Source organism: Podarcis bocagei (genome assembly GCF_964188305.1).
Source record: "Podarcis bocagei genome assembly, chromosome: 3".
Classification (NCBI taxonomy): Eukaryota; Metazoa; Chordata; class Lepidosauria; order Squamata; family Lacertidae; genus Podarcis; species Podarcis bocagei.
Genome location: NC_138127.1, coordinates 111916067 through 111935297, shown reverse-complemented (window position 1 = coordinate 111935297; position 19231 = coordinate 111916067). Strand labels below are relative to the sequence as shown.

Here is a 19231-nt window from a genome sequence, read left to right as displayed (position 1 = left end):
CGAGGCAAGGGTGAAGAGCAGCTGAGCCGCCCTCCTAGAGGGGACCGGAAGGGAGGGGCGGGTCTTCCTCTGGCCTCCTCCTCCTCCGGTGAGTCTCCTCTCTCCCCTCGGGGTCCTGGGGGGGGCAGCCTTTGCCAAGGGGGGGCCTGGGGGCTGGACTGCAACTCCCCTCATCCCTGAGCCCTGGCCTGGCTAGCGGGGGGGGGGGGAGGTGGAGTCCCCCAGCTGGAGATGCTGGACTGAGGACCCGGCGGGTGTCCCCCCCTTCCAGCTCCGCCGGGAAACGGGGAACTGCAGCCCAGACCGAAATCGCTCAGATCTGCCTCCCCCAGACCGAGGAGGAAGCCTTGGGGACTCGGAGGTGTCCGCCTCTTGGTGACCCCCTGGACCAGAGCACGCCAGGCCCTCCTGTCTTCCACTGCCTCCCGCAGTTTGGTCAAACTCATGTTTGTAGCTTCGAGAACACTGCCCCACCATCTCGTCCTCTGTCGTCCCCTTCTCCTTGTGCCCTCCATCTTTCCCAACATCAGGGTCTTTTCCAGGGAGTCTTCTCTTCTCATGAGGTGGCCAAAGTCTTGGAGCCTCAGCTTCAGGATCTGTCCTTCCAGTGAGCGCTCAGGGCTGATTTCCTTCAGAATGGAGAGATTGGATCTTCTTGCAGTCCATGGGACTCTCAAGAGTCTCCTCCAGCACCAGAATTCAAAAGCATCCATTATTCGGCGATCAGCCTTCTTTATGGTCCAGCTCTCACTTCCATACATCACTCCTGGGAAAACCATAGCTTTAACTATACGGACCTTTGTTGGCAAGGTGATGTCTCTGCTTTTTGAGAAGCTGTCTAGGTTTGTCATCGCTTTTCTCCCAAGAAGCAGACGTCTTTTAATTTCGTGAGTGCTGTCACCATCTGCAGTGATCATGGAGCCCAAGAAAGTAACATCTCTCACTGCCTCCATTTCTTCCCCTTCTATTTGCCAGGAGGTGATGGGACCAGTGGCCATGATCTTCATTTTTTTGATGTTGAGCTTCAGACCATATTTTGTGCTCTCCTCTTTCACCCTCATTAAAAGGTTCTTTAATTCCTCCTCACTTTCTGCCAGCAAGGTTGTGTCATCTGCATATCTGAGGTTGTTGATATTTCTTCCGGTAATCTTAATTCCAGCCTAGGGATTCATCCAGCCCAGCCTTTCACATGATGAATTCTGCATAGAAGTTAAACAAGCAGGGAGACAATATACAGCCTTGTCGTACTCCTTTCCTAATTTTGAAAGTCCAGCCCCTGCAATGCAGGAATCTCAGCGCAGTTCCCCATTGCAGGCGGCCATCCACCTTCTGCTCAGAAACCTCCAAGGAAGGAGAGGCCGCCATCTCTCCTGGGGGTGACAGGGCCCAACAGCTCTTCGCTTTTTCCAAATGCTTAGTCGGAATCTCCTTTCTACAGGAGGGTGGCTCAGGAGGTCTTGCATCCAAGAGGAGAGGCCATGGTGGGAAGGAGAGGCAGGGTGGCCTAATGGTTAGAGGAGAGCAATCAGGAGACCCTCTCTCCACAGCCCCCTCTGCTCAAGCTCCAATTCCCCAAGGCCCCTGGCAAGGAGGGTGGGTTGTTAAAGCACTCTAGGAATTGTGGGAGAGGGCGCTTTCCTGTCCACTCACCGCATCCTGAACAAACTACGGTTCCCAGGATTCTTGGGAGGAAGCCATAGCTCTTGAAAGGGCTCTGGTCCTGCTGGGCAGATGCACCACGGGGTCCGGGGTCTTCTTATGGGCTTAATAATAATAATAATAATAATAATAATAATAATAATAGGCGTCCTATTGGGAAGACCCAGTTTTCTGAGTGCATGTTCTGGAAGTTGGGCAATAGGGGCAGTACAGGATTCCTTTTGGTGTACCGACCTCCCCGCTGCACCAAGGATTCCCTGCCCGAGCTGCTTCAGGTCGTGGCGGATGTTCTCCTGGAGACACCTAGCCTGGTCGTCCTAGGGGATTTTAACATCCATGCCGACACGGCCTTACAAGGGGCCGCTCGGGACTTCGTGGAAAGCATGGCCTCCATGGGGCTGTCCCTGAATAAGTCTGGCCCAACCCATAGCCGTGGACATGCCTTGGACCTGGTGTTTACCTCTATGGATGTTGGTGATCTGACACTAAGTAAAAGCGAAATGAAAGAAGTGCCATGGTCAGATCACTTCCTGGTGCAACTGGACTTCTCTGCGACCCATCCCCTCTGCAGGGAGGTGGGACCAATTCGGATGGTCCGCCCCCGCCACTTAATGGATCCAAATGGTTTCCAGAGAGTGGTAGGGGATGCTTTATCCCATGTTGATGGCCTTTCAGCCGATTCCCTGGTGGCCCGCTGGAATGTGGAGTTAACCAGGGCTATTGACTGTTTGGCTCCGAAGCGCCCTCTCCGATTGCATGGAGCCCGGACAGCCCCGTGGTTTTCCACGGATCTGAGGGCAATGAAACAATCGTTGAGACGGCTAGAGCGCCGGTGGCGGATAACTCATTCCGAATCTGACCGGACACAGGTTAGAGCTCAACGTCGAGCCTACCAAGTGGCGATAGCGACGGCGAAGAAGAATTTCTTCACCGCCTCTATTGCATCTGCAGAAAACAGCAGCAGGAGACTTTTTCAGGTGGTTCACAATTTAGCGGAACCACCTGCAACATCGGGGCCCAGTACGGGCCACATGTTCTCCTGCAATGATTTTGCAAAGTTTTTTGCAGATAAAATCGCCCAGATTCGGGAAGAAGTAGACTCCACCGTGGGAGCAGGGCCGGGGCGGGAGAGTGCTAGAGTTCTGTCTAGTCAAGTTGAGTGGGATCAATTTCAATCTGTTACCTCCGAGGATGTGGACAGGCTGCTTGGACGAGTGAAACCAACCACCTGTCTCCTGGATCCTTGCCCATCCTGGCTTATAAAAGCTAGCCGGGAAGGACTGGGCGATGGGCTTCGTGGGGTGGTGAATGCTTCCCTCCGTGAGGGAGCCTTCCCAGACCCGCTGAAAGAGGCGGTTATTAAACCGCTTCTTAAAAAACCATCTTTAGATGCGGCCACGATGGCCAACTATCGCCCAGTCTCAAATCTTCCATTCCTGGGCAAGGTGATTGAGCGAGTGGTTGCTGAACAACTCCAGGCACGCCTGGAAGAAGCGGACCATTTGGATCCCTTCCAGTCGGGATTCAGGCCTCATCATGGGACTGAAACTGCCTTGGTCGCACTGGTTGATGATCTCCGGCGGGCTAGGGACAAAGGTGAGAGCTGTTTCCTAGTTCTGCTGGATCTCTCAGCGGCGTTTGATACCATCGACCATAGCATCCTTCTGGACCGTCTTGGGGGGCTGGGAGCTGGGGGCACTGTTATACAGTGGTTCCGCTCCTTCCTCCTGGGCCGTGTTCAGAAAGTGGTGTTGGGGGATGAGTGTTCAGACCCTTGGGCCCTCACTTGTGGGGTGCCTCAGGGTTCTGTCCTCTCCCCCATGCTTTTTAACATCTATATGAAGCTGCTGGGAGAGATCATCAGGAGGTTTGGGCTGGGTGTTCATCAGTATGCGGATGACACCCAGCTCTACCTCTCTTTTAAATCAGAACCAGTGAAGGCGGTGAAGGTCCTGTGTGAGTGTCTGGAGGCGGTTGGAGGATGGATGGCGGCTAACAGATTGAGGTTGAATCCTGACAAGACAGAAGTACTGTTTTTGGGGGACAGGAGGCGGGCAGGTGTGGAGGATTCCCTGGTCCTGAATGGGGTAACTGTGCCCCTGAAGGACCAGGTGCGCAGCCTGGGAGTCATTTTGGACTCACAGCTGTCCATGGAGGCACAGGTCAAATCTGTGTCCAGGGCAGCTGTTTACCAGCTCCATCTGGTACGTAGGCTGAGACCCTATCTGCCTGCGGACTGTCTCGCCAGAGTGGTGCATGCTCTGGTTATCTCCCGCTTGGACTACTGCAATGCGCTCTACGTGGGGCTACCTTTGAAGGTTACGCGGAAACTACAACTAATCCAGAATGCGGCAGCTAGACTGGTGACTGGGAGCGGCCGCCGAGACCATATAACACCGGTCTTGAAAGACCTGCATTGGCTCCCAGTACGTTTCCGAGCACAATTCAAAGTGTTGGTGCTGACCTTTAAAGCCCTAAACGGCCTCGGTCCAGTATACCTGAAGGAGCGTCTCCACCCCCATCAGTCTGCCCGGACGCTGAGGTCCAGCGCCGAGGGCCTTCTGGCGGTTCCCTCATTGCGAGAAGCAAAGCTACAGGGAACCAGGCAGAGGGCCTTCTCGGTAGTGGCGCCCGCCCTGTGGAACACCCTTCCAGCAGATGTCAAAGCGATAAACAACTACCTGACATTCAGGAGACATCTTAAGGCAGCCCTGTTCAGGGAAGTTTTTAACGTGTGACATTTTTCTGTATTTTTGGTTTTTATGGAAGCCGCCCAGAGTGGCTGGGGAGGCCCAGCCAGATGGGCGGGGTATAAATAATAAATTATTATTATTATTATTATTATTATTATTATTATTATTATTATTATTATTATAGTAATTTAAAGGGCTCTGGTCCTGCTTGGCAGATGCACCACGGGGTCCGGGGTCTTCTTATGGGCTTTATAATAATAATAATTTATACCCAGCCCATCTGGCCGGGTTTCCCCAGCCACTCTGGGGGGCTTCCAACAAAGGATTAAAAATACTTTAAAACATTCGTGATTCAAAACTTCCCTAAACGGGGCTGCCTTTAGAAACAAGGATCTTAGGAATAATAGGCCCAAATAAATAGGCTTTCTTCTTCTTTCATTTGTGCATCACAAAATGGGCAGAGATCTCTGCAGCCCGGGGTCAGGATGGGGGCTCTTGGTTCGTGTGAATAGGTTTAAACCAAACCAGGAACAAAGAGGAAGGAGGCCAGAAGTGAGTGAGAGCAGTCCCTGTGACCCCCCATGCGCCAGGTCAGGAGCGCCTCTGGCTGGGCGGAGATGCAGCCTCCTCGAGAGTCATTTTCCTCCTCTGCCATCTGAAGTCTAGTCTCTGGTGAAGGAGGGAGGAGCCAGTGATTGACAGCGGAGCCAGGCTGGAGTCGGTCCCCCGAAAGGCCACCAGGGGGCCGGAGCCTCTCTCTCTGATTGGCTGCCCAGTCAAAGGGGGCGGAGCCAGCACTTTGGGCGGGAAAAGAAAAGGAGCCGTTTCTGAGGGAGTTTTGAGTCAGGGATGATGATGATGATGATGATGATGATGATGATTTGGTCCTTTCTAGCCCTCTTGTCTGGCTGGGCTCCCCCAGCCCCTCTGGGCAGCTTCCAGCTCATATAAAGCCATAGTAAAACGTCGACCCTGAAAAGCGAAGCTTCCCCAAAGAGGCCTTAAAGTGAGACAGGGAGGCAGAAAGAGGGATTGGGACCCAGGCCTGGACGGAGGGAGAAGTGGCTCTGGATGGAGCCTCTCGGAGGAGGAGAAGCTGGTCTCTGGCCAGAGGAAGAGCCTGTGGGGAAGGCAGGCAGGCAGGCAGGCAGGCGGATGGACGGACAGGCGTCCCATGGGGGGCTGAGTCTGGGGCAGGAGAGGAGAAGCCGGGGGAAGACCCTCTGAACCAGAGCTGCCCACTTTCAGATTGGAAAAGAAGGGATCCGCAGCCTCGAAAAGAAGGGGGGATCCGCAGCCTCGAAAAGAAGGGGGGATCCGCAGCCTCGAAAAGAAGGGATCCGCAGCCTCGAAAAGAAGGGATCTGCAGCCTCGAAAAGAAGGGATCCGCAGCCTCGAAAAGAAGGGATCCGCAGCCTCCCCTGTCCCAGGGACAGTCGACGGGAGATCTAACAATCCGGGATGGCAGCGGGAAGCGGCGCTGGAATAAGGGAATTTCCTGCAAAAAGGGGGAGGCTGACAGCTATGGTCTGACCGGGGTCTCCTTCTTCCCGTCAGGAGGGGAGAAGGGGATCCCGAGGTCGGTGATCTTATTGGGAAAGACCTGAGAGAGTCGGGTCAAGGACGAAAAGCTCCCTTCTCTGGAGGCAAAGAATGAGGCGGCGCCCAAGCCTTTCACGGAAACGTCTGCCATTACTAGGGAAAGGAGCAGCAACGCCGGGAAGCATTTGGCCCCCTCTTTGCCCCCCTCAACGTCTCCCTCAAGTGGAAGAACCGATGTGGAGAGACGCTGTGCCTCTACTACTGTGTTTTGGCCTCTGACATCTTTGAGTTTAGTTTAAGAATAACTTAACTTCTGCCTGAAAGAATGCCTCTCCTGACCCAACCTTCTCTCACCATCTTTTTGTGTTAAAAAAAAAAGCTTTTCTGGTTTGACCAACTCCTGCCTCAGACTGCAAATCACTAGGTTTTCCATCACACAAGAGCCCCCCCCCCCTTCAGCATCCTGTGGCAAAGGGTAGAAATTTGGTGGGTCAATGATAATGAGTCTGCGACATATGAGTTGGTGCTTAGCGGTGGGCTCTGCTCCAGAGGCTCCTCAGAGATTGGGGTCCCAGTGAACCCCTCATGTCAGCACCTTGAACGGAGCCCCATTGTTGTGGGGACTCAGTGAGGAGGGGTAGAAATGCCATTAATAAAGGGAGCCCAGCCAGTCATCTGGGAGCTGCCAGATGGGTCTGGCATGACGTGTTTTCGAGAAACCCCTGCTGGGTCTTAGTAATCACAGCATCCTTTTCTCAGTCCTCACAGACTGACGGTTTAATGATCTGTTCTAGGACCTTCCCTGGTTGCCTGGTATCAATCTCAAGCTCACCGGTCAGTAGTTTTTCCTGTTTTTGAAGATGGGGGACAACATTTGCCCCTTTCCTGTTCTCCAAGAATCCTCAGAGCTCTAGATGAAGGCTCTGAGATTACATCCCCAAGCTCCTTCAGTACCTTGGATGCAGCTCAGCAGGTCCTGGAGATCTGAATTCACTTGAAGAAGCCAGGTGTCCAGTTCATCCCTCTTTTCCGATCCTGGACTGCAGCTCCCTCCTTACATCATTCTTTGATTACTAGGCTGGGCATCACTTTCCTTATGCAGCCACACTGTTTTCCTTAGATGCCGCTCACTTTTCTTTCCGGTTGGCACTGCCTGCATTTGGGCCTTCAATATTTCACCTTGAAGAAGCTCCCATTTATTTCAGCATTTCAGAACATAGGATCTCACCCAGTATCTCCTTAAGTTTTTTTTAATTGCCCGCCTTAAAGTGAATTCCTTTTTTTTTTATAATATTTTTTATTGCATTTTTTCAGATAGAAATAAACAGCTCAGAAGAAATCAACAAGAAAAGAAGAGATAGAAAAAAAGAACAGACCATTTCCAAATCTTTTTTCAATCCACCAGCGGACTTCCCCACATCTCCCGCACAGTGCATTCTCAACAATAAATTTGACAGCAAATTATAACCTTATTTCGTGTTTCTTTTGTAGCTTCAAATACATTTTAGGTTTAAATTACTTATTATCCAAATTACTCACTAAATTCATATGTTATCCTTTTTTTAAAAACCTTTAAACCTTGGTTCTTTCATTATTATTATCTAGTTTCATATATATTCCACTCTCGTTGCTGGGGCTAACCTTCCGGATCGTGCAAACTCCTATAGTTCATATAACTTATAGAATTTTTGCAAATAGTCCTTAAATTTTCTCCAGTCCTCCTCAATTGCTTCTTCTCCCAGATCTCGAATCCTGACAGTCATCTCGGCCAATTCCATGTAGTCCATCAATTGCGTTTGCCACTCTTCCAGTGTGGGTAAATCTTGAGTCTTCCAATGCTTAGCGATAAGAATTCTTGCTGCTGTGGTGGCATACATAAAAAAGGTTCTATCCTTCTTTAACACCTTCTGGCCGACAATGCCCAGAAGGAAGGCCTCCGGTTTCTTGGGAAAGGTGTACTTAAACACCTTTTTTAACTCATTATAGATCATTTCCCAGAAGGCCTTCACTCTTGGACAGGTCCACCAAAGGTGAAAGAATGTCCCTTCAGCCTCTTTGCACTTCCAACATTTATTATCAGACAAATGGTATATCTTTGCAAGCTTGACTGGTGTCATGTACCACCTATATATCATTTTCATGATATTTTCTTTCAAGGCATTACATGCCGTAAATTTAATACCAGTGGTACATAACTTTTCCCAGTCATCAAACATAATGTTGTACCCAATGTCTTGAGCCCACTTTATCATGGCTGACTTAACTGTCTCATCTTGAGTGTTCCATTTAAGCAGCAAGTTATACATTCTCGATAAAACCTTGGTCTTTGGTTCTAACAATTCTGTCTCAAGTTTCGATTTTTCCACCTGGAAACCTATTTTTTTTGTCCAGCTTAACCACCTCATTAATTTGGGCATAGTGAAACCAATCTTGCACCTTATCCTTTAATTTTTCATAGCTCTGCAACCTCCAATTATCTCCAACTTTTTCTATTATTTCCCAATATTTCGGCCATCCGGCCTCCATATTGGGTTTTTTCCGAGCCTTGGCCTCTATTGGTGACAGCCACCTCGGGGTCTTACTTTCAAATAAGTCTTTGTATTTCATCCAGACCATGAAAATTGCTTTCCTGACAATATGGTTTTTAAACATTCCATGTGTTTTTGCCTTGCCATACCACAAATACGCATGCCAACCTAATGAGTTATTAAAACCTTCCAGATCTAGGACATCTGTGTTCTCTAATAAAATCCAATCTTTCATCCAGCAGAAGGCTGCAGCTTCATAGTATAACCTTAGGTCTGGCAGGGCAAACCCCCCTCTTTCTTTTGCATCAGTTAGTATTTTAAACTTAATTCGGGGCTTTTTGCCCTGCCAAACAAACTTTGAAATATCCTTCTGCCACTTTCTAAAACATTCCACTCTGTCCACGATCTGCAAGGTTTGAAACAAAAACAACATCTTTGGCAAAACGTTCATTTTTACAGCCGCAATTCGGCCCAGCAAGGAAAGCTTCAATCGTGACCAAGTTTCTAGATCTTTCTTAATTTCTAGCCAACATTTTTCAAAGTTATCTTTAAACAAATTCAAATTTTTAGACGTCAAGTTTACCCCCAGGTACTTCACTTTTTTAACCACAGTTAACTCTGTTTCCTTCTGAAACCCCTCTGTTTCTAAAAGTGTCAAGTTTCCCCCCAAAACTTTAGTTTTTTGTTTATTCAATTTAAATCCTGCCACCCGACCAAAATCTTGAATTAGTTCTAAAACTCTTTTTGTGCTAGATTCTGGCTCCTGTAATGTCAAAACCAAGTCATCTGCAAATACTTTCAGTTTATATTGTTTCACTCCGACCTGTATCCCTTGTATTTGCCGGTCCCTCCTGATCATATTCAACAGCACCTCCAGGACTGATATAAATAATAGAGGGGGTAGAGGGCACCCCTGACGTGTTCCTTTTTCAATGTGGATCTCCTCTGTCACCACATTGTTCACTATCAACTTAGCTTTTTGTTCTGAATAAATTGCTTCTATGCCATTTTCAAACCCCCGTCCCACTCCCATCCCTTCCAGGTTTTTCTTCATAAAATTCCAAGAAATGTTGTCAAAGGCCTTCTCTGCATCAACAAAAATTAAGACTGCTTTGGTGTTGATATTTGTTTGCAAAAGTTCCAGAATATCTATAATATTCCTAGTGTTGTCAAACAAATGTCTACCAGGGAGAAAGCCTGCTTGGTCCTTATGAATTACTTCATTTAAAACCTTTTTAAGTCTACTTGCCAAAATATCTGCAAATATTTTGTAATCCACATTTAGGAGTGAGATGGGACGGTAGTTTCTTAGTTGAGTCTTTTCAGTTTCCACTTTGGGTATCAATGTGATGAAGGCTTCTTTCCACGTTTCCGGTGCCCTTCCTCCCCCCATAATCTGGTTACACACCTCCATTAGTGGTTGTATCAAATAGTCTTTCAACGTCTTATAGTACTTGGAGGTAAGTCCATCTGGGCCTGGAGACTTGCCCAACTGCATATTCTGAATGGCATCCTCAATTTCCTGTTGTGTTATCTTACAATTCAAGATTGATCTCTTCTCCTGAGATAGTTTAGGTAAGCCATTAAGTTTCAAGAACTGGTCTATCTCAGACATTTCCTCAGGCCCTTGTGCAAACAACTTTTTAAAATACTTCTGGAAACACCTTCTAATTTCAACTGGTTTCTGGATATTTTTCCCTTCCACCTCTAGATTGGTAACATAGTTCATTTTTTGTCTTTTTTTCAACTGCCATGCCAGCAGTTTCCCACACTTGTTCGCTGACTCAAAAGATCTTTGTTACATTTGTTTAATTTTCCATTCCACTTCTTGATTTATCAATTTCATATATTGTGACTGGTGGAATTTAATTTCTCGCAGAATCTCTTTTGATTTTGGGTTGGATCTCAATCTTTTCTCTCCATCTCTTATCTTCTCTAGTATTTTATCCTTTTTTCCATTCCAGAGTTTTTTCTTAATCGTATTTTGTTGTATCAGAAACCCTCTCATTACAGCTTTGCTTGCGTCCCAGATCGTTCTTTTTTCCACCGAGGTGTTCAAGTTGATTTCAAAATAATCTTTTAAAGTTTTTTGGGCCTTCTTTACCAACTCTTGATCTCTAAATAGGCTGTCATTCATTTTCCATCTGAAGGAGCCGGCTGGAGTAAATCTCACTTCCATTTTCAGGGCATTGTGGTCGGAGCATGTCTTTGGGCAGATCTCCACTCTTATAGTCTTTGGTGCCAGCCCTCTAGTTGTCCAAATTTGGTCGATTCTTGTCCATGAAAGGTGGGCCTCAGAAAAGAAAGTTCCTTCTTTACCTAGGGGGTTCCTTGTCCGCCAAATATCGATCAAATCCATATTGTCTGTTAGTTCAAAAAAGGTTTTTGGTAGTCTGCCATCCTTAGTCAAGTTTTGATTTTGTGACTTATCCATAAGAGTAGAAACCACCCCATTCATATCTCCCATCATAATGATGTTCGAGTAGTCCATATAGTCCAGCAAGGTCTCATGCAGCTTTTTATAGAATTCCGATTTCCCCTCGTTTGGTGCATAAATTCCTAATATCAAAACTTTTTCTCCTTGCGTTTGTATTTCAATTGCCAGGATTCTTCCTTGTTCATCTTTGAACAAAAATTTCGGTGACAAGTTCTCCTTTGCGTAGATCACCACGCCTCTCTTTTTGACTCTGTCTGATGAGATAAATTCTTGGCCTAGTCTCTTATTGATTAGCACTTTCCTATGGAGTCTTGTCACGTGTGTTTCCTGCAAGCAAATTAAGTCCAAATGTTCTTTTTTTAGAATATGAAAGATCCTTTTCCTTTTCTCCGGGGAATTTGCTCCATTAATGTTCCAACTGTATAGCTGCAGAGACATCCTGGATCAGTCTGATGTTTCTATTCTGGGGTGTCCTTCTTTTCTTCCGAACCCGAGGGTGTAGGTGTTGGTACTATTCCAGGCGGTGCCGGTGGCCAAGAAGCTACTGCTCCCTTCTGAAGATCTTCTCCGTGGTCATGCAGGAACTTCTGGTTGTCTTCTGTTGTTTTAATTTTAACTTTCTTTCCTTTGTAGTTAAATGATAAACCTTGTGGAAATTCCCACCTGTATGATATCCCGTTGCTTCTCAAAAGTCTAGCTAGGTTAGTGTAAATAGCTCTGAGATCCAAGAGCTGTTTTGGTATATCCTTGTAGATCTCTGCTCTTCTGTCCTGGATCTCAAGTGCTTTCTTGAAATGGAGGTCAAGTATTTTGTCTCTCTCCTGTTTAGTCCTCAAAATAATCAGACAATCTCTGGGTCTGTCCCTCTTTGCTACTCTTCCCAGTCTGAACGCAGTTGTGATTTTGAAATCCTTGTCTTCTTCTATACCCCAGAACTTAGCAAATTCTGTTGTCAGATAGCCTGTCAGGTCTTCCTTTTCAAGCTCTGGGATAGATCGTAATCTTAAATTATTTTCCCGATTTCTCAATTCCGCCAATGACAGGTAGGCCTGCTGGTCACTGATATGCTTCTGTAATGGCTTTACCTCTCCTTTCAATTCGTCCACTTTCTGATTCGCTTGGTCCGCCTTCAAACTAGCAGCCTCGGCCAGTTTCCGGTTCTCAGAAGCGGCGTCTTTTAAATCCGCAATTACTTGAGAATGTTGTGCCACTTGTTCAGATAGTTTAGTAATAGAGGATGTGGCTAAATCAATTTTTGCTGTTTGATCATCCACCTTCTTGTTTAGAATTGCAAATTGTTGTAGCATTTCCTTTAAGAGGATATCAGATCCCCCTGCAGCCATATCCTCTGTTGTTGGCTGTTCAGTTTCCTTCAGCACGGCTGTTGTTGTTGAAGATTCAAGGACCGCAGGGACTGATGATCTGCGCGACTGAGAAGTCAATGTTGTTTGCACAAGCTGGCCTTTCCCTGCTTTCACTTTTGCAGCTCTTGTTTTCGGAGGACCACTCATTCCACACCTGTCAAAGCGCCAAGGTCAACTTGTCTATTGTTCCATAAGAGGGACAGTTCCTCAAATTAGATAACAAAACAGCAGAGAGTCAAAACAAAATTAGTTCCCAGGAATTAATAAATCCCAAGTTCCACTAGAGGGAGTATTGTTGCAATTCAGGAAAGAAGAAAGAAGAAAGAAGAAAACTTAGCCGCCATTGAAGTCCCTGCGTCTAAATAATAACTCTGCAATAGTTCTTAAAACTTTTTCCACAAGCTTTATCCACTTACAGAGCTTTCCAAGTTGCAGCTTATTTGCTTCTCATGAGTGCAAGTTACAGTTACTTAATTATCTCTTCCAGTATCGCCCAAATGTCACAGTGTAGCAAATTCGAATATATACTGTATCCGCAAAGACAGCTCTTTTCCCCTCCGTCAGCCCGAGGTCTGGACTCTTAAGGTTACAAAGTCCACAAAGGGAGGAAAGTTCTCAGCTTAAATTATCCCAAAAGCAAATGAAAAAAGACTTGCCTTTCCTTTAAGGAAAGCCTTAAAGTGAATTCCTGACTACACTCAGCTTGCGTTTCCCTCTGTCTCAGGGGAGGACATGATCACTTCCTCCCAAGTTTCCCAGTACTTCCACTTGGTTGATCAGTTCCCATCTGTGGTTGAGGACTAGGTCCAAGACAGATGATCCCCTTCTTGTTTCTTCCACCTTCTGGGTCATGAAATTGTCAGTGAGGCAATTCTGCATGGTCGCTTTCCTTAGACCAGGGCTAGACGCTTCCTTCTCTTTCCTCTTCCTTTTTTCCTGTTAATGAAGGTTCAGAGTCAGGGCAGTGGTGCAGTCCAGCCCTGGCTCCTAGCAAGACTCAGCCACGCTTGCTCAGGAAACATTTCTCTTCTCCTGACCATGTATCAGTCTGATAACAGACCAATATGTTTGCTTTGTAGGCTTTGCTAGCACCTCTAAATCGGACCATCAGAACTTGGCAGAAAACGAAAGGATTCCTTCGGATCTCTTGGAGGCTTCATGAGAGCCCAGATGGATGAGCAAGACTCAGCTGGCCCTGAAGCAGGAGGAGGCCCTGCCCTCCAAACTGGGAGCAGTGGGGAATTATGGGAAAACTCAGTACAAAAGATCCTGGATGGGGAGGACCCCCTCTGCTCAGAGGTGCAGAGCCAGCAGTTCAGGCAGTTCTGCTCTCAGGAGGCCAAAGGACCCCGAGAGGCTTGCGGCCGACTCCACCACCTCGACTGTCGGTGGCTGAAGCCAGAAAGTCATACGAAAGCTCAGATGTTGGACCTGGTGATCTTGGAGCAGTTCCTGGCCGTCCTTCCGCTGGAGATGGAGAGCTGGGTGAGGGAATGTGGAGCAGAGACCAGTTCCCAGGCTGTAGCCCTGGCCGAAGGTTTCCTCCTGAGTCAGGCAGAGGAGAGGAAGCAGGCAGAGCAGCAGGTGAAAGAGACTTTCCTCTGGAAACTCCCAAGGGGCTCCAAGCAAGACAGGGAGCCTTCCAAGATGCTCTCCTAACGGCTCGCCCTCTTTGGAGAAGCAAGGGATGAGATCTGCTCCCCTAAAGTGTTTGCTCCGATCTTTCCTTTTCTAATCCTTCTCCCCATTCTCTGTTTTAAATCCTTGTCACTCTTTCAGGAAAAGGATCTCTTTGCGGAAATGGGCCTGGATTCCTGTGAGGCAGAAAAGACTCTGTTGGACGCCAGAGGGAGGCCACTGGGTAAGGAGGAACTCGTCTTTCTTCTCATTCTGTGGATCTTGAAACTAATCTTTGGGTTCTGTTCATCTTTAGGGGGGGAGGCACTTGGGGCCAAGAGCCCAAAGCGGGGGAAGATATATTTTGAAGAAAATTTGTAATGGGTACAATGTCAAAATGCACTCAACAAGCAAGACCTTTTCCATGGCACATCTATGGCCCTTATCTCTAAGTGCTGAACCTCTAGTTACAGGTAGGTAGCTGTCTTGGTCTGCCGTGGTTGAAACAATATAAAAAAAAAACATTCTAGTAGCACCTCATAGACTAATTAAGTTTGTTATTGGTATGAGCTTTCATGTGCATGCACACTTCTTCAGATACACTGAAACAGGTTTCTGAAAGAGACTTCTGTTTCAGTGTGTCTAAAGAAGTGAGAGACGCAGGACCTGATGGCTTCCCTTTGACTTTTGTCTCTCGCAGGTGACCGAAGGATGCCCCCCAGACCTCCTCATCCATCTTTTCATGAGAACGGAGGAGAAGCAGCAGCTGTGGAAACAGATCTGGTATGGGGAAAGAGCTTTGTGGGGAAAGAGTCAGAGGAGTGGGGCAGCCAGGGAGCCTCTGGGCCGGAAAGAATTTCTCCTCCTCTTGGCTTCTGTCAAAGCCTCTGTCCTGAACAAAGATGGACAATGCCATTCAGGAAGGTTTATGTGCTGACAGGAATGAACAGCCATCTCTCCTTAACTGGGCTTCAGAATGTCACTTTTATTATTATGATTTATCAGTAGCTGCAGTTATATTTCTATATTGATCTAATCCGGCTTCTAAGCAGTTGAGAAGCTTCCAAGAAGTTGAGAAGCCATAACAAACAGTGGCCGGGATTCACCTCAGCAGCCCCATCAGCTGAAGAAGGGGAATCCCCTCCTCCCCCTCTCTGTGCCCCCATGAGCCCCTTGAAGTTGGCTGTAGGGCAGAGGGAGGGTCCCATCGCCCCCCAAGCATCGCACAGCGGGAGTAGAGAAGGGAGCGTTTTGTCTGCCAAACAGGAATACTTCCACAGACAGAATAATTTGAAGAACAGCATGCGGAGTTCCACCCATTCACACAAAGATTAATACCCATCATTAGAATGCACAGTAAAATAAATCATTGAAATGCTAAAATAGGCATCCAGACCTAAAACGTGCAGCCAAATAATCCCATTGTAACAACACAACAATTAGCGCACAAAAAACAACTGAGCAATGTATAGTGGATGATCTTTATGCTGTCTCAGAAGAGGACCTTTTTCCTTTTCCTACAGGGTCCTCTGTGCTTTGAAGATGTCGCTGTGTATTTCACAGAGGAGGAGTGGGCGTTGCTGGATCCTGACCAGAGAGCTCTGCATAAGGATGTCATGGAGGACAATCGTGCGACTGTGGATTCTCTCAGTAAGGATTTCTGCTGGACTATAATATATGTTTTGAAATACACACACACACACACCCCTACCTCCACCTGTGAGAATCCTGCAATATTTTGATGGCGCTTGACAGCATCTGGGATTCTCCTTCCCCATAGCTCACCTTGAATCTACTGTTTTGTCTGCAAATATTCTTGCCCCACATATGCCTTTTTAAACCATGACCAGGCTGGTCTAGGCTGCCCAGACCTTCTTGAATGTAACTTTCTGTGTGGTGGCAGAAGAAGTAGCAGCTTCTGTGAGGTTTTCTGTTTTTGCTTTGGTCACTTTCTGGTTGACCAAAGAGACAACTGACCTTGCAGATGGGGCAGATTCCACGATTAGGTCAAACAAAATCCACCCTGGAAGATCCCAGGCTGTTTGAATCTCAGGTTCCCATCAATCTGTGCGTCAAGGAGAGTCAACAAAGGCAGTGAACCTTGTAGTAAGGCCTTAGATCTAACTCCCTTCCGTTCTTCATCTATCACAAACTTTAATTAGCAGTCTTCCATAATTTGGGGCTCTATTTCTTCCTGAGGCTCTAATCGGTTTCTCTCTTTGATGCAGGTGGTGATGGATTGGAAATTATGAACAAGGGGAACCGTGACAACATTCACACAGTGGGGAAGTTGTATAAATATTTGGAGTGTGGAGAGAGTTATAGTCTGAGCTCCCATTCTACTTCCCATAAAATATATCCTGTTGGCAAAAATCATCGGAACTTGGAAGATAGTAAGACATTTCGTCAGAAGACATTTCGCACTTTCCATAAAAGAATTCATACAGGGGAGAAACTCCATCAATGTTTGGAATGTGGGAAGAGCTTCAGTTACAGGCATGTGCTCAAGGACCATCAAAGAATTCATACAGGGGAGAAACCCCATCAGTGCTTAGAATGTGGGAAGAGCTTCAGTTGCAAAAATAGTCTCACTTCCCATCAAAGAATTCATACAGGAGAGAAACCATATCAGTGCTTGGAATGTGGAAAGAATTTTAGTCGGAAGGATTACCTTACTTCACATGAAATAATTCACAAAGGGGAGAAACCCCACCAGTGTTTGGAATGTGGGAAGAGCTTCAAACTGAAGAGACATCTCACTTATCATCAAACAATTCACAGCCGGGAGAGACCATATCAGTGCTTGGAGTGTGGTAAGAGCTTCAGTTGGAAGGACCATCTCATATCCCATCAAAGTATTCATACAGGGGAGAAACCCTATACGTGCTTGGAATGTGGAAAGAGCTTCAGGCAGAAAGCTAAGCTCACAGATCATCAAAGAATTCATACAGGGGAGAAACCATACAAGTGCTTGGAATGTGGAAAGAGCTTCAGGCAGAAAGTTCAGCTCACAGATCATCAAAGAAATCATACAGGGGAGAAACCATATCAGTGCTTGGAATGTGGAAAGAATTTTAGTCGGAAGGGTACCCTTAGTTCACATGAAAGAATTCACCGAGTGGAGAAACCATATAAATGCTTGGAATGTGGAAGGGGCTTCATTAAGGAGTGCCAACTCACTTCCCATCAAAGAATTCATACAGGGGAGGAACTATATCAGTGCTTGGAATGTGAAAAGAGCTTCACTTGTAAGAATAGTCTCACTTCCCATCAAAGAATTCATACAGGGGGGAGACCATATCAGTGCTTGGAATGTGGAAAGAGCTTTAGGCACAAAAATAGTCTCACTTCCCATCAAAGAATTCATACAGGGGAGAAGCCATATCAATGCTTGGAATGTGGAAAGAGCTTCAGTCAGAAGGTTACCCTTACTTCCCATCAAACAATTCACTGTGAGAAGAGACCATATCAGTGCTTGGAATGTGGAAAGAGCTTCAAATGGAAGAAAAGTCTCACTTACCATCAAGGAACTCACAGCAAGGAGAATCATGGTATTTGAAGATGGGTCTCCTATCTCCTCTCAATCTCCTCTTTTGCAGGCTAAGCCTACCCAGCTCCTTCTATCGTTCCTTAAAAGGATTGGTTTCCAAATGCTTGATTATATTGGTCACCCTTCTCTGCACAGATTCCAACTTCTCAATATCCTCCTTTGATTGTGACATCCAGAATTGAGCACAGGACTCCAGGTGTGGTCTGACCAAGGCAGAAAGGAACATAGTATTACTTCCCATGACCTGGACATTAGACGCCTGTTGATATAGCCTGAAATAGCATTAGCTTATTTTGCTACGGACTCACCTTGTTGACTCATGTTAAGCTTTCGGTGTCCTAAGACCCTTTGATCCTTTTCACATATGCTGCCGGCAAGTGTGATGTTTCCCATAGAATCATATTTTATTTTTAAATAAATTTTATTAACCGGCCAATCACATCAAATCAAACCACATCACATAAATTCCAAATTACAGAGCCGAATTTTTTAAATTTTGTTGGGGGGCCCATACTTCCAGATCCGAGGAAGAATTCTGATCTAATCATTCCTTCTGCATTAATGTCCAAATCAGTCCAAATAGATGTTCAAACAGTCCAAACATATATTCATATCTTGCTGTTTCCACATCACTCTTAATCAAATATTTTCTCTTTGTCCTTTATTGTCTCTTCTCATGGTCTCCTTAAGCCGATAAACACCAATAATACTCCTGCGTAGATTTCCCGTCGTAAATCCTCAATTCCAGTTAGTTCCCATAAATCGTCACCTTCGGAGATAAGATCACTTTTTCCCTCGTAAATTTATAGCTCTGTCGTACCTAAAGCCTCTTTGAGGGGTCTCTCCCACGATGTAAACACACTCTCTTCCACCTCCCAGGCTTATTCCTCCGACAGAGCTTCCTAAGATGGCGTCGATGACATTTTTAACTGCATCAGAAGCAAAGCTCTTATACATTCCACAGTCTTCTAAAAACATGCTTTGGTTCGAAAGTTTATCTCCACACAGCCTTAGATTCACAGCTTAAGTCCTTAAAACCTCATTTCTGGCTTTTGACTCCTGAAGGGAGGGGATTCTTGGGGTATCACTTAGTAAAATAAAATGTTTTTCCCCCTCCCCCATCAGTCATTTGCCATACCGTATCTTGACGTATCTTCTCATAATTTAAAACTTGCTTTTCCAGAGACCTCTTCTGTTGCAGTCTTCACTCACTCCTCCTCATTTCATGAAGTATGTGCATTCCTTCGTGCCAAATTGTTTCCTTTGAAGTTCTTGCAGCTAGTGGCGCAGGTCAGAGACAGCGTCCAGGAGTGCCGAGATCCCACAGGAGGGTTTTTGTGCCTAATGCCCCCATCCCCCTCAAAAATTTGGGGGTGGTATCGGGCACAGCAGGCATATGGCCCCACTCACCGACCTGAGTGGGTAGGGAGGCTAATTACTCTCAACATAGCCTCCAAATTACCTCCTGTGGGTCGGAGAGATAATAATAATAATAATAATAATAATAATAATAATAATAATAGTAATAATAGTAATAATAGTAATAATAATAATAATACTTTATTATTTGTACCCCGCCCATCTGGCTGGGTTTCCCCAGCCACTCTGGGCGGCTTCCATAGAAACCAAAAATACAGTAAAATATCACAGATTTAAAACTTCCCTGATCAGGGCTCCCTTAAGATGTCTTCTGAATGTCAGGTAGTTATTTGTCGCTTTGACATCTGATGGGAGGGCTTTCCACAGGGCGGGCGCCACTACCGAGAAGGCCCTCTGCCTGGTTCCCTGTAGCTTTGCTTCTTGCAGTGAGGGAACCGCCAGAAGGCCCTCGGCGCTGGACC

General features: G+C 46.4%; 1 protein-coding gene and 1 long non-coding RNA gene across 2 annotated transcripts; one reads left to right on the top strand and one right to left on the bottom strand.

Moving 5' to 3' along the window:
* Positions 1–156: 156 nt before the first annotated feature.
* Positions 157–13035, bottom strand: LOC308584183. The gene is made up of 3 exons (XR_014006594.1): positions 12898–13035; positions 5473–7156; positions 157–188 (listed from the first exon to the last, which is right to left on the bottom strand). It is a non-coding gene; the product is annotated as an uncharacterized lncRNA (long non-coding RNA).
* Positions 12915–17506, top strand: LOC308583994 (uncharacterized protein). The gene is made up of 5 exons (XM_081188583.1): positions 12915–13807; positions 14003–14084; positions 14541–14623; positions 15364–15490; positions 16069–17506. The coding sequence occupies exons 1-5, from the start codon at positions 13382–13384 to the stop codon at positions 17397–17399; spliced, it is 2049 nt and encodes a 682-aa protein (XP_081044709.1). The 5' UTR covers positions 12915–13381; the 3' UTR covers positions 17400–17506.
* Positions 17507–19231: the final 1725 nt, after the last annotated feature.